Source organism: Apus apus, chromosome 1, assembly GCF_020740795.1.
Source record: "Apus apus isolate bApuApu2 chromosome 1, bApuApu2.pri.cur, whole genome shotgun sequence".
NCBI classification, from domain to species: domain Eukaryota; kingdom Metazoa; phylum Chordata; class Aves; order Apodiformes; family Apodidae; genus Apus; species Apus apus.
The window spans coordinates 190,847,925-190,862,972 of NC_067282.1; the positions used below are offsets into that span (position 1 = coordinate 190,847,925).

The 15,048-nt window shown below is 43.2% G+C and overlaps 1 protein-coding gene across 1 annotated transcript in view; it reads right to left on the bottom strand.

Annotated features, from left to right (window-relative positions):
- SLC2A13 (solute carrier family 2 member 13) overlaps positions 1 to 14,257 on the bottom strand; it is a 148,962-nt gene extending 134,705 nt beyond the window's left edge. The window contains exon 1 of the mRNA XM_051639928.1: positions 13,705 to 14,257. Coding sequence (XP_051495888.1) covers positions 13,705 to 14,248 — 544 coding nt within the window. The 5' untranslated portion in view covers positions 14,249 to 14,257. The remainder of the gene's footprint in view (positions 1 to 13,704) is intronic.
- Between the last annotated feature and the right edge of the window lie 791 nt (positions 14,258 to 15,048).

The window sequence follows — 15,048 nt, forward strand, 5'->3', positions numbered from 1 at the left end:
TGAGGTTTAAAATGGCATATCTAACAGTCCCATTCTAATGAAAATAGATGCAGTGAATGCCCTTGTTAAGATCAAATCTGCTTTTCCTGTGAATTGCACTGCCAAGTTGCAATAAAGCACTCTAAGTCCTAAGATGACCAACTGAACAATGAAATGATCTGCTGCTTTGGTTTTGTGCCCCCCAGCCTCTGAGTGCCCCAGCTACTACTGAGAGCCTCCTGTTAATTTAACTCCTTCATATATGCTACAAGAAGCAGATTCAGTCCTTAAAACTGAAAGGTTTACAGTTAAAAATGAAGCCACATTCTCTTTCAAAGAGACAAGACATTCTCATGTCAAGTTCAAGTTGTAATCAAAAAGATGCTTTCACAAGCTACTACCAAGAAAAACAACTAAATTCTGGATCTCTGAATTACAAACTTTGCAAGTTGTGCACTTACAGCATTACTTTCACAGAGAAAATTTATCAATAAATTTACATATTTGAGGATAACTGAAAATCCTAACACCAGAGTGGGGAGGGAGTTCTGAAACCTCACAGCACTCTGGTCCAAAGAAGCCCTATGAAGTAATTACTGTCTACCATCTTGTTTTTCCCTATAATCTGGTCACATTTCACCTGATCTTTTAATTAAGTTTTCATAAAGGAAGACCTAATTGAAACATCAATTACAGTACAACCTAGCTACATCTAATTGAATTTTCAGTAAAAAATAAAAGTAATTACTTTTATTTACATTTTAAAAGCATCTCTGGTCTACATCCTCTTCCTTATTTCCCAAAACAAAAGGTAGGGACTGCTGACAATACTGCAGGAAGGAAGCAGAATTAATTACCCACTGGAGAAAAATCATTAAACTGAGCTCTAACAGAGTAACTGCGAGTAGGAAGAAAAGCCAGTTGTGACAGCTTCTGATAAAGCACTAGGAACAGAAAACAAAGCACAAAACAGCTCGTAAGTGACTGGATTTCTGAATTACTCACTAACTCATCCTACCTGCCCAGTTAGTACCATTTATATTTATATGCAGTAAGAAGAGAACAAAACCACAGTATTTTTCCTGTACATTTTACAGTCCATCGCAAAGCACACGTGTTGACAAGTTTATACACAGACAAGGTTGGGAAGGAGCCTCTATTCTAACAGAATGCTACTCTTCCAAAGACAACCTCCTTAACAGCAGAATCCCCTTCCTTAACACTGACAACCTACTGCAGTAAAATAATGGCTAGAAAAACTTCCCAGACTGTGGTTCCAGTGCAGTGTGTGCTTGCAGCAATTCAAATGTCTATTGCTCATTATCTTCAGGTGCAGCATGATCCATCTTTCAAACACTGCCAAGTTCACATCCACGTTTGTCTGCTCACTCTGAGGTTAAAATGCTCTTCTTTCTTAGTTTAAAGGACTTCTTAATTGCTAAGACTTACAGACCCTTTGAGGAGTGTTTCAATATACCATTATCATAAAATCAAACTTAGGCATAAACTATCAAAAGCATTTAGCAGTGAAGTCCTTCAATGACTCGTGCCAAATGCTTGTAAGGAACAGAAAAGGCTGTGGGAGTAATTGAAGAATAAGCATAGTGATAACAGAATGCCAGATTACATTCTGCAAGTCCACATTACACAGGCTTTAAAAATGCTATATAGAGTTGGTTTGATTTTGGGTAATCTTAACGTTCTGTGCAGTGACAAGCACGTGATAATTTGTATATCTGTATCTATTAACACACAGCTCGCTCTTCCAGTTAAGTAGAATTACCTACAGTTACCAAGCCAACTGGGAATTACATAACAGTCATTAATTGGAATTTGTAATAAATAATTTACCAGCCTTTCAGTAAGATTTGAACATCAAGCTTCCCAAAGTTCAGGCTTCTCTGGCCAGTACTACCAAGAGTACTGCCTGTCTAAAAGCCAAACACACAGCAAGGAGAGACCTGACAGTAGAGGAAATCCAAGAAACTGAAAATTATACTATGACGTACATTCATAGAAATTGTAGTGTTGAACAGCTTATGACTGAGAGAATTAAAATTATTTCTTTTTAGTAAGTCCAAGAGTGCCTTTCAAAAATTAAAGCAAACAGCAGCCCCATTTTACAGAGGAAAATGGGAGTCCTAAAGGTAGCACTCACTTAAAGGTGAAGTGCTCAGGAAGCAACAAATCCAAGAATTACAGATTGGTCTTATATTTACATAGCAAAAGATGGTGCATTAGACATTTGGAGTCCCACAATGTGAAAGTCGGGCCTTTCAACAGTACAACAGACATTTTCTTCTTGCAGCATTTAAAGTTAGAAAGCCTTCTGAGTGGCAAAGTATAACAACCATGTGCATGTATTTAACTTATTTTAACATAAGGCTTATCGTAATTCAGCCTTGAGACTATAAAAAAATGCATGATACAAAAAAATCTCAGGCTACGGCAAGATGAGTTCAGAGCCATGTGTCTCTAGCTCTTTGTACCACATGGAAATATTTTATTTTTTCTTTCCAATAGTGTCCTTGCTTCTATTGCTTCTACAGCACACAAGCCAACTACATGGATTCCAGCACTTAGGACAAGTAACTCAAGCTGGTACTTGCATTGGCAAAATTGACTGTGACTTGGAAAACAGATGGCTACAGATCCTGTCACAGGACAAATCTGCAGAATAGAGAGCTCTCATGAAAGTGAAATGCAGCAGACCAGGCACTACTTGGTCTATTATTGCTTCAGGGACATATGTATTTTAGTGACCAATAATGCGTGACAAATAGAAATCCAAACCAAGTAACACACAGAGCAACTGTGAAAAGGAGACACAGTAGCCCAAACACTTCTCAGCCTATTATAGCTTTAGGGATACATGTATTTTAGTGCTGATAAGGTACGAGAAATAGAAATCCAAACAAAGAACATCATGCTTTGCTTCTGGATGATTCAGCTACACTGGAAACATTCTCTCACAGGACTAAGAAGTGTGCACACAGGCATTTTTATGGTTTACTACAACTAACTGAATCATTAGCTTTAAGCAAGAAACAGAGCACTACTACCAGCAGAGTATCACAGAAGATTAATATAAGCATTTACAAAAAAATATGACATGCACCATCTTCAAGTATCAGCTTAAACATCTTAAAACCTTTTCTAACACATCTTCCTATGTTTTTCAGTTGTAGCTCAGTATAACATCCATATCTACCTTACAGACTTAATTTTATATGAACGTACAATTACCTAATGAACAGATTAATATCTCTTCTTGTAAAGTACTGTACTAACTAGTTTATCAAGGTCATGAGTCAAGTGGAATCACACTGGCTTAAAACTGGTGAGAGTGACAAGTCACGCCTCTTCAAGTTGTCTCTCTTGCTCATTGCCGCAGCACAGATGAAAACTAGTTACCCTGTGCTGGTGCTAGACTATAAAAGTTCACAGTATCTAAGCCAAGAAACACATATCTCTACATGATAAAAACTTAAAGAAGAAGAAATAATTTAGCCAAGAACTATACATTCCCACTTGATTAAAAAAATAATAATGAAGCAGAAAGAACAGCTTCATATTCCAAATGGTACCTTCTCCTGTCCTCCAGAGCACAGCTGTAGCATTCATTCCCAACAACACTAATCCTGAAAATCTCCAGAACTTGTTTACAATATCCTTTAGTATAGCTACCTTCAATCATATTTCTCGTCACTGCAAAAATACAACCTTCTAAATAAAAGTCATTAATGCAATTTTATTTCATTACTCAATTCTTCCTGCGCATGTGCAGACAGTTCTCCAAATTACTGGTTTCCTACTTCCTACCTTAACTGTCTGGGGGGGCCTGGATCAGAAATTCCTTCTCACCAACATGACCCAGGACAGACAAGTGTGCCAAATTAATTACTGAGGTTCCAGAGGTGCTGCTTTAACATTCACACTTCCAGTTCCCCCTTCTTTGTACCAGTGCAAGGAGCATGGTTTCCCTATATCCAAGTCTAAATGAAGCTCCCTCATAGGGGAAATTTGGGAATAAAAAGACATTGAAGCTACACAAATAGGAACTGAATAGTTTAACTGTAACAAAGTGGTCCGTAAGAAGTCCCCATTACATCTATCATGCACTGTTTCACTTCCTGGAAAGATCCTGTAGGAAGAAAAGCAGAATTCATACAACCACTTGAGCCAGCAGGCTAACAGGCAGGCTCATCCAACCAGCACACAGCCATAGGGGTTTATGCCTCAGCAACCCATCTAAAACAGTCACACACAAAAAAAACCCACACTTGTGAAAGAAAGACACAAGGGAGTGTATGACCATGAGCAGAGGCTCTATTAAGCCAGCCAGAAACAGGTTAAGATTCTAGGTATGGAAAACCAGAAAACACGCACACAGTCCCTTAGAAGTTTCACCATTACAGGGTGAATTACTAAGAATTAACTTCTGAATAGACTAAATGTAAATATTCTAAGCAGGTGGCTCAGATCTTACTAGAGATACAACTGGTATTACAGAGGAGACAGACCTGCTGGTCTTAGCTATGAGGAAAAACCTCTGCACCCTTGCGTTTGTAAGCTCAGAGCACTGTTCCCTTCTGTGCAAGGGAGCACTCCATATCTAAGAGGATAATGATTAATCGCCCAGATAGTACTTGGGCGTCAGGGAAAGCAATTAACTTTGAATCAAGGAGAGGCCCTGCAGACAGATACAACAGACAGCTTTTGACTCCAGGGAAGGAAGATTCAAAAGTATGTGGCAATAGGCAGAATCAAAGCCAAAACACAGGCTGTATCTTCCCTTACTTTAAAAACACCATCAGCAGACACAAATGAAAGCAAAACAACACAGCCTGACCTAAAAATAATGCCCTGAAACTACAGCTTTTTCAGAAGCACACTGTTGAACACGATAATGTTTTCTTTACTTTAGCTAGTAAAACTGGAGACAGGTCAGGAGAGGAGGCAAGCCCCAAACCTGCAGGAGAGGAGGATGCACAAAGGCAATCACATGGAGCATGCAGGTGTAGGCAACTACTGTGCCCCACCCCTACATTAGATTTTAAGATAAATAGTACCTTCTTGTCCAAGCCTTCAAAGAATTTGTAAAGTACATTCCGACTCACTAAAAGAGAAGTTACTCTAATCAGTGTGCCCAGATTTCTGCTGTATGCACCAATGACTTTTTCCAGGAACACGCCCGTCAAACATTACAGGAGAAAGTCCTACATTCTGTGCCTTTTTTCTCCTCCTGCTCAAGAACTACATAAGGCACTAAACCAGACCCTGGTATTCAGCTCAAAATATTACCACAGTGATTGAATTCCTGGGCTAAAACATCATGGCTGCCTATGTACAATATTTAGTCTTTTCCACCCTTTTCTTCAAGATCTTGAAGCTGTCCAGGTGGCTGCAGCTTTCCATTGGTATCAAGGTGTTCCACTGTAAATTGGACTGGTGAGGTAAGCAGTGCCTATGATTAATGCAGGAGCAGGGAATCTGTGAGGCAAAAGACTTAACTGCTTAACTCCATAGTAAATAAACCAGACTTAGACTTTTCCCTCAGGCAGATTCCCCATTCCTGTGCTAACATAGCCACTACTGACCTCAACAATCCAATAATCAAGGACTTGTGAACAAACAAAAAAGGTCACATATGCAAACATTTGCTGAAGTACGTGCTTAAAGTACACACAGCTCTGGTCTTAACCAGTACTTCCTCCATGCTCTCTGTGCTCTAGTTCATCTGCTACCACACTGTCTTTCTCAGATGTTTGACTCTCCCCAGGATCCATCTTAGCTCCAACCAACAATTCTAAAAAAATTAACCAACCAAATTGAGAGAGTGCTTTGTGGCAAGTCCCTTCAATTTCATCTCCTTAACCTCAGAGATGAAGCGAGACTTCCTAAGTGGGCAGCTACAAACAGAGAAATTAAGAGAGACAGACACATTAAGTTCTAATACAGCTAGGAATAACAAATACAGTCCATTGATCTGAATCGTTATCACACAAAAAATAATGTAAGAAGCAGTTTTTCTCCTACAACCACACGGTGAATAAGTATATTCCAAAGGAGTACTGGCTCTGACTCGATACACCATCCTCCATCAACTGTACTGTAGAACTCAGGCTTCTGGGTTTCCCTGTTTCCAGCTGGACTCCAGTTACATGTTCAAACAAGCAGCAAAAACATTCCCTACCTCCAACACCTCATGTAGGTTTCTGTGCTTCAGTTACCTTTCTAGATTTCTGAAATTGCTCCAGCCTCATTTTCATAGCTTTCATCAATATATTGTTATCTACCGCTTTTCCTATAAAAAGCTCAGTAATAAGTAATTTATTAAGTATATTTATTAGCTTCAACATACAGCTTTTGCTTCCAACTTAAGATATTAGCTTTTTTTTCATCCTTAATTCCTTGATATTTTTTGCTGTTGAATGGTGAAATATGAAGCCTACACTACAACTGCCAGTTCAGCACAAGAGAAAACTGCAACATAGTCAGGAGGTAGTTGTCTTCCCATAAGGATCATCTAAATCTTCTTCCACACTGCCTGAAAAATGTTTTTGCCTTGAAACTGCCTCAGGAGCAGAAGTAGAATTAATTCGTTGATGTAAAATGCTCACTAGCAAAGCACAAGCCCCAAGGCTGGTGCCAGGTGCTTCTGGAAAACAACTGCTCTAACGAGAGCCAAGGAGCCTTTCATATCAGCCACAGAGGGCAAATCTCCTCCTGAGAACTGCTCCCTTGATGAATTACACTGGAAAAATCAGGGAGAAGGGGGAAGTAAAGCTCAAGTAGAGAAGCTGGGGTGACAGCTTCTGAATATACTGGAAGCAAGAGAAGAATACCCCAGAAGAACAACCAAAGGACAAGCCCAAAGTAAAAAGTTTCATGTATCAATAAACAGACTTTTTAAAAAAAATCCACACAAATGCTTCAGTGTCTGAGCCCACTAACACAACTGCCACACAAAGACATGGCTGAACTTGAGGGAAAGACAAGGCAGGAGCAATCCCTTGGGCATGGGACTGCAAAACAAAGATTCCCTGCTTGAAGGGGAGGAACACAAGAAAGAAGTCTGTCCCCACCTGCAAGAGGAAGTGGGCACCCTTGTTATTTAACCAATATTTAGGACTCAGTGAACTTTCAGGTAATTAATTATCGCAGCTGTATGCTCTTAAGTAGGTTTAAATAGAATATATTGTTCTTCTGAATACATACTTCTGATTTATTTTCAAATGAAGCATTTTAGGAGTCTTAGGCATTATTACTGATGTATTCAAAGAAAATACCATTCTTAAGGTGAATTTTTCCTCACTGGTTTCTCATTTTGACTGTTTACAGTCTGAGTATATAAACAGCCAAGGAAAAAAGATAATTTAAAAACCCACTTATTTTCAGAATCTACTTTCACTGGTTTTAATTTTTTCATTGCTTCTCAGGATACAAGTGGCAAAGTGCACACTAGTACACTCAGAATAAAAATTAAGTGCATATACTGACAGTGCACAGCAGAAGACAGCAGCCAGTGCTTCGAATCTCCTGCTTGGACTGTCCTCATGCCTCTGCTAACGGGACTGGCATCAGCTTCAGCCGAACAAGTCCCTCAAATCCAAGAGATTCAGCTGAATTATTTGTTATCTTTAACATCATGGTAAGTGGATGCCACTGGTCTCTGGTTCCTGTAGCAAACAAAGCATTTTGAAAATAAGGCCACCTACGGTGCTCACATGAATTTTTCAAGATAGGTAAGAAAACACTTGTGTTTAACACTGCCAGCTTCCTTCAAGTTGCCTTTTTATAAGGAATAAGAAGCTCACAATTTTAAATTATACGTCACATATGAACTGGATGCATTGTATTTTTTCCAAAATGAACAAAAATACTTCAAATACAACAGGAATTGGGTTTTATGTGATAGAGCAGTTTGACCAGGCATAGAAAAAACTATTTTACAAGATTCCCATGTTGTAGAGACTGAAAATCAATTTCAAGGATTACGAACTATGGGAATTTTTTTGTTAAGTTAAACAAAAACAGCAAAAAGCACAAAGCAAAGGATTAAAAAAAAAAATAAAATCTTTTGCCTTTAAACTGTTTTTAGAAATCAAAAGTCCAAACACTCTCTTAGATGTAACTGTGTACTTAATCCTTTATTCTGAAGGGGTCACTAAACATTTGCCAAAGCTAGCAATACTTACAAGTTGCTGATCTTCTTGTATTACATCATCAGACAAAACAGTAAGAGTCAGTACTTGTTGACACACAAGTGAACTGAGCATATCACTGCGTATCCTGGCCAATGCACAAAAAAACCAGAGGACTTTCAAAGACAGTTTTTCATTTTAATGTACTCCTGGGATGCTGCAAGATCACAGCCCCAGTCAGAAGCACAAGAACAGATTAAGCTCTTAAGATGCAAAGATCCAGCCCTGAGCACATGCAGTAATGTCAGTAGCTATAAATCCTGGAAACTTGGGTGAGCATCTCAGGTCACTGGCAGTACAAGAGTCAATTCCAAGAATGTGGAATTTGTCCCTCCATTCACCTCCATCCCTACTGCAAGCTTGTAATAACAACCCACTGCCTCTGGAGAAAAACAACAACCTAAGAATCTCTGGACTGAAAATTACAAGCATCTGCCACAAGCAGCACAGCATATCTGGGAGCTGAGGGTGACTCTCCCCCCCAAAATGTACCCAGGTATATATTTATTTTTAAAAAATCTGAACACTCACTTATAAAAACAGACTGAAGAGAGCTTCCCATGGAGGGAGATTAGGCTGCAAATCTTTTCCAAGATAAAAATACATAGTACCTGAAAAAGCTCAGCAGTACACTAAAAAATCCAAAAGAAACAAACAAAACCCAATCTGACCCCCCACCAAAAAAAAACACAAACAACAACAACAAAAAAACCCAAACAGCACATATATCCTGATCTTTAATGGGCAATAAGTTATAGTGGCTATTTTCCAGTATTTTCACAGCATACTTGGTAGTCCAGCTGTTACAGTGGACCTTAACAACTGTAACGGTAACACACAAGTGGTACTACATGATACAAGTCCTTTGGTTAATTATGGTTATTTTTGTTATTTGCTACTGGACGTTACTGTGAATAGAAGCCAGACCCACCAGGGAGCCCTGAACCATATGCCAGTGCTTTTCACTCCTGCCTGATTCTGTGTACAATCTCGTTTCCTCTGCTCAAAAAATGACCTACACATGCAGTAAGAAGATGCTATCAGGAACACTACATATGTCATATTCAAATACAGCCTTTAAAAAAAAAAAAAATTACCATACTACAGACATTTTGAGTACAAAGCCAGCACTGAGCAGCAGGCTCATTGTGAAGATAAATCAGATACCAGCAAGGACAGGGCTCAGAGAAAAGACAAGGCACTTAACCAGTCAGGCTTCCATTGCATTGTAGACCTAGTAGCAGAGTACATGCACACACAGTGGTCCTAAGAAGTAATGCTGCTTTCACAAGGGCTTGTGTAGCGTGAGCATTGAGTAACACTAATGAAGAAAACAAACCACTGAAGAGCTGATCATTAATTGAGCACCATTTATTCTGCATGAACAAGACAGGAGCATCTAATCATCCAACTAATGATTGTACATTAAGATGGAGATCAACTCTGCATGAGCAAGCTTAACTCTGTCACTTCCTGAACTGTGTGTAAATCAGCTTTCCTTCCACAGCTGGTACATTAATGTTCTTGGAAAAGTGACCTGAACGGCACACTACCTGAAACACCATGCCAACACCCACGTATATCAGCTGCAACTTTAAAACCTTCTAGCATCTTCAGATGCCAGAAGAATGAGACACTCCCACTGCAGACTGGCCAGCCATTGAAACATCTGGCCAATGGGTTCAGACAACAGAATGACTGTAAAATTAGGACACTGGCCTGATTACAGTCTAACAGGCGACTTTGCAAACATAGCTATTTACTAATATAATTTCTAGTCTCCACTATATTTAGTCCCAGTGCTTACTCTATTCACCCTCCACCTTCCTTCTCACGGAAGCAGATTTTCAGTAGAATTAGATCTTGTCTATGGCCGGACCAGAGAGGGTAGTGATAGGACAAGGGGTAACGGTTTTAAACTGAAAGAGGGGAGATTAAGATTAGATATCAGGAAGAAATTCTTCACCATGAGGGTAGTAAGTGCTGGAATAGATTGCCCAGGGAGGTTGTGGAAGCTCCCTCCCTGGAGGTGTTTAAGGCCAGGTTGGATGAGGCTTTGTGCAGCCTGGTCTGGTGGGAGGTGTCCCTGCTCACAGCAGGGAGGCTGGGATCTGATGATCATTAAGGTCCCTTCCAACCTTAACCATTCTATGATTCTATGCCTAGAATGAAACACCTTTGGTGTTTCAGTTCTGTCCTGTCCTCAGACTTTGGAAGGACAGACCAAAGAGCAGCCAACTGAAGAACATGGATTTCTTGCCAAGTGTGCAAACTACACCAGCCCACACAAGGCAAACCTCAATGCTGTGACAAGTGTGGCTGGTCACCCTTCAGCAACAAATGCCTTGGTCCAAACACACTTTGTACCAATGACATTTTTCCTAGCTAATCTCATACAAAGCACTACCAAACACATGTGATCCAATTTCCTAAATGTCTGAATTTTGCCGACATTTGCTGTAATGAATATCCATCCAAATGTTGCATTCCTGACTCTAGGCTCAGCCAAATTCCTAAAGAGTCAGAGACACCAGAGCTGCTTGGGAAGGGTCAGGTGTGGGGGAAGGAATGATGGCCATAGCTCATGTAACATTTTTTTGCATTCCGTATATTTTGTAAGGGGGAGGATGTGTGGAAAGTAGCTGTTTCAAACTATAAAAATCTATTCAACATTAGCAATAAAATATTATTTTTACTTGTTCTTAAGAGAACATCCTTATTTTCCAGACACACCTCCTTCTGTAATTGCTGTGAAGGAAATATTTTTTTATCTGAATACAGCTCTACAGAAAATTGTAAGAAACGGACAAGACAGAGAAGTGTTCAGCATTTCAGCATATATCCTGTGGTTATCCTCTCTGAAAGATTAACTATAGTCCTTTATAGATCACAGTCACAAGAAAAATGGCCATTTTGTCACACAGACACAACTAACATAGACCTGCCCTGTACCAGCAAGGGTGGAATGAAGTCCCACAGGTAACCATCACTGCATCTGCTTTTAAAGCACCACAGTACTGCCCAAATATAGTAATTTATTTATTAAATGCAAGCAAACATGTATTTTTGGAGTAGATCTCTTCATGCACATTTGGCAGAGCTACAGGAAACCAACCTCAAAAATGTATAAAATTATACACAGTTAAGGAGTTTTTACTGTTCTGCACGTAGGAAAGCACTTCGTAACACTGCTCCATCACACCCGTACATTTCAGCATTTTTCACTTTCACTGAAGAGCCACATTTACTGAGCGACTCCTCACACCAAAGCTAGGAAGTTCTTGTTCACTGTGGGCAGTAAAATGACAGAGGACTCCAAGAGAAGAAAGGAAAGAAATTGGTTAAAAGTTCCACCAGTTTCCAATGCCTTCACGAAATTATCAAGGCTCCCTCTGGTGGGGGATTTAATGTAGCAATTGTTGCAGTTTGCTGTAGGAGAACAGTTCTAATCACATTTTTTCTTTTGTAAAATAAACCTTGTTAGGATTGGATTCTGTGATTCCTGGAGTCTCTTGTGATGCTCCAGTCACAGCAATTTAAGGTAATGTTTTATTTCTAGCCTAAGCTCCATCACATAAAGAAAAGCAACCTCCAATAAAAAGGAGAAAACACCATATTTCAAAAATATAAATTAGTGTCCTTGTGCTCCAAAATTCTCAGAACATTTCTCAGTCTTCACTTCAGCTCACTAGAGCCCCAGCAAAACCAACATCTCTGCCCCAATGGGGAAAGAGACCAAAGAGAGATCTCTCCCCGCAGACCACACAAGAGATCTATAGCTGTAGAAAAGAACAACTCCTAGATCACAATTTCCATTTCTGTGTTTAATATACTAATTATATTATGCCTCAAGTCTCATATTCCTTTTACAATATCAATGTCATTTATTTGCCCCACTGTAAGACAATTCCAGCAAGCCTACGCATCTCTCTACAAGACACACATACACAAGAGTCAAGCAAACCATCCATCCTCTTCCTCCCTCTTCCCCTTCAAGTTGTCGATTTAACCAGCTACAGTGAACAAAGAACGTAAGAAGCTTGACAAATACACAAAGATGTCAAATTTGGTATTTTTGTTAGCTACCACTAAAGATATGTACTGCATAATGCCATGACACCTCATAGTTAAATTTAGTTTTCTTGCATCCTGAACGTTATCACCATCCTGCAGTCTGAAGTCCTGATTTAAAAAAATGTAGAGAAGTAGCATTTAAAAATTTAAAAAAAGCCAAACATGCAACTCAGGGTGGGAAAGCTACAACCTGAAGATGTCCCTTACTGTACAAGAAAACCAGTGTGAGCCCTTTCAAAAATGGAATCAGTTTTATTTCTGACAGCCCTTATTATGACTCACTAAGTTTTCTTCCTTAATAAGACTAGGAACTGCATCACAATAAGTTTGTCTACAACAAGCCAGATAATTCAAAAAATTATTCAACGGCTAAGAAACAGATCTTTGCTATGTAGAGGAAAACAAGTCTAAGTCTCAATTTGTTCTCATGCTTTTAGATCAAAAGGGTTGCCAGATCACAGAAAGAAAAAAATCACTTCTCCGTGGGTTGTTTTTTTTTATACATAATATTCATAACATGAATAACCTCATATAGCCCATCTTGGATCACAGGAATAATTCAAACTACTGCCTGACAGGATGGCAGCTGAAAAAGAGCAAGCAAAAGTCTGGGGATATTTAGAATATAGTTGGCAAAGAAACCAGTCTCAAAGGCTAAAGAAAACACTCCTTGTCACTTCAGGTTTTTTGGGACCACTATAAAGTTTTACCAGAACCTACTGCTTGCAAGTTATGCAACACATATGGGAAGACAGCCTAAGAGCAGCAATTCACGCTCACTTCTGCAGGACGCTATTTTTTAAATCCACAGCCTTACACAGCAAGTGTCATCGTATTTGACCAGCGAGATTACTACCTCATTTGGTCCCAAAAGCATTCCTTTAGTGCCCCATGAAAAGCAAAGCTGTGCGGGGAACCAGAAGAGAGGTATTTACACTCCAGAAACACAGGCATGATCTTCATGCCTGACTTCCCAGACCCCTCTCAAATGCAAAGCTTGCGGTCTGAACTGTTGACACGCATAGACCTCCCTAAAGAGGAATCTGCAGGAAGGATGCAAGACCACCCTCCTCATACAGAAACCAGACAACCCTCCCCAAAACGGGCTAGGACTACACCACCTGCAAGTAGAAACGAACAGGGCAAGCATCCCCGCTCTCCCCTCTCCACACCACGCCGCGATGGCCAGCAGCAGACCCTCTCCCGACCTCAGCTCCGTTAAGCACTTCCCTACTCAAACCCCACGGGCCGATGCTGGCCGGGCTGCCTTACATAAACGGGCTGTGGACGCGGAGAGACGGGCGGATTTGGGGCTCGGCTAAACTCTCCGCCTGGGGGGAGCTTTTCCCTCGCCGGGGCAAGACCTGAGGTCCCCCGGGAGCAGGGCGCACTGGGTCTGGGGGTGCGGCCGGAGGGGAGCCCGGCGGGGCGGCGCGGCACTCACCGATGCCCAGCCCCACCACCACGCGTCCCCCCAGCAGGGTCTCCTTGTCGCGGGCGGCAGCCAGCACGCCGGCCCCCGCCGTGAAGAGGCCGCTGGCCAGCAGGATGCAGGGCCGCCGGCCGCACAGCCCGTTGAGGACGCCGCCGGCCAGGGCGGAGAGGGCGGCGGCGCCCACGGTGCTGGAGACGAGCAGCTCCTGCCAGAGCGCGTCCAGGTTGAGCTCCCTCTTGAGGAGGAGCAGGGCCCCCGACACCACGCCGGTGTCGTAGCCGAAGAGGAAGCCCCCCAGGGCGGAGAAGACCGACACCACGTAGACGAAGCCGGGGGTCTCGTCCTGCTGGAACTGCCGCCGCGCCGCCCGCTCCAGCTCGCCGCCCGACGCCGCGCTGTTGAGGCTGGAGCACGACTCGGCGGCGATCAGGCTCCGCTCGCCCGCCGCGCCCGAGCCGGCGGACCCCTCCGCCTGCCGCCGCCGCTTCTCGCCCATCAGGTTGCTCAGGCTCCGCAGCGTGTACTCCACATTGTCGCTGGCCTTGCGGGACATGGGACGGCCGCGGCGGCTCCCGCCCCGGCCGGGGGAGGGCAGGGAGCTGAGGCGGGCGGTTGCCGGGCGACTCTGGCTACGGCGGCGGGGCTGCTGCTGCTGCTGGCGCCGCCCGTCCTCGCCCCGCCCGCCCCTCTCGGGCCGCGCTCAACCGGGTCGCATAGTGGCCCCCCCCCGCGCCGCTGCACAGACTTGACGGGAAGTTCCCCGCCGCGACCGCCGCTCCCAGCGCCAGGCGGAGCCGGAGGCGGAGGCGGGCGGGGCAGAGCGAGCGCGGCCCGACGGGCGCCAAGGGGCGGGCCCGGCCCCCGCCCCCGCCCCGCTCCGCCGTGGCGCGCAGCACTGCGCGTGCGCCGCGGGCTGCACCTGCGCACTGGGCCCCTCCGCGCCGCGGGTCCCGTGGCGGGAGGTGCGGGCGAGCGGCGGGATGGGCGCCCGGAGGCGGCGGGAGAGGGAAGGAAGGAAGGAAGCCAGCCAGCCAGCCAGCCAGCCAGCCAGCCAGCCAGCCAGCCAGCCAGCCCTGGGCGGGTGGGCGTCTCGCAGGCAACGCCAGAGCCGTCCCGCCAGCCCGGGGACACGCCGCCCGTGGTGGCGGCTGGGGCGGGGGATGGATGTTCCCGCTGGGAATGTTCGCTCCCGCCGCTCCCGCCCCGCTGACGTACTTGAAAAGCACAGTTAACTTAATAACGGGATCGTTTGAATAGAGACGGCCTTTAAAGTTCGCGTTTGTAATTTTCTAAAGCGCTAGGTGAGAAAGGGAAAATTTCAACCAGTTGCTCCGAGCAGGACTGGTTTGTCCC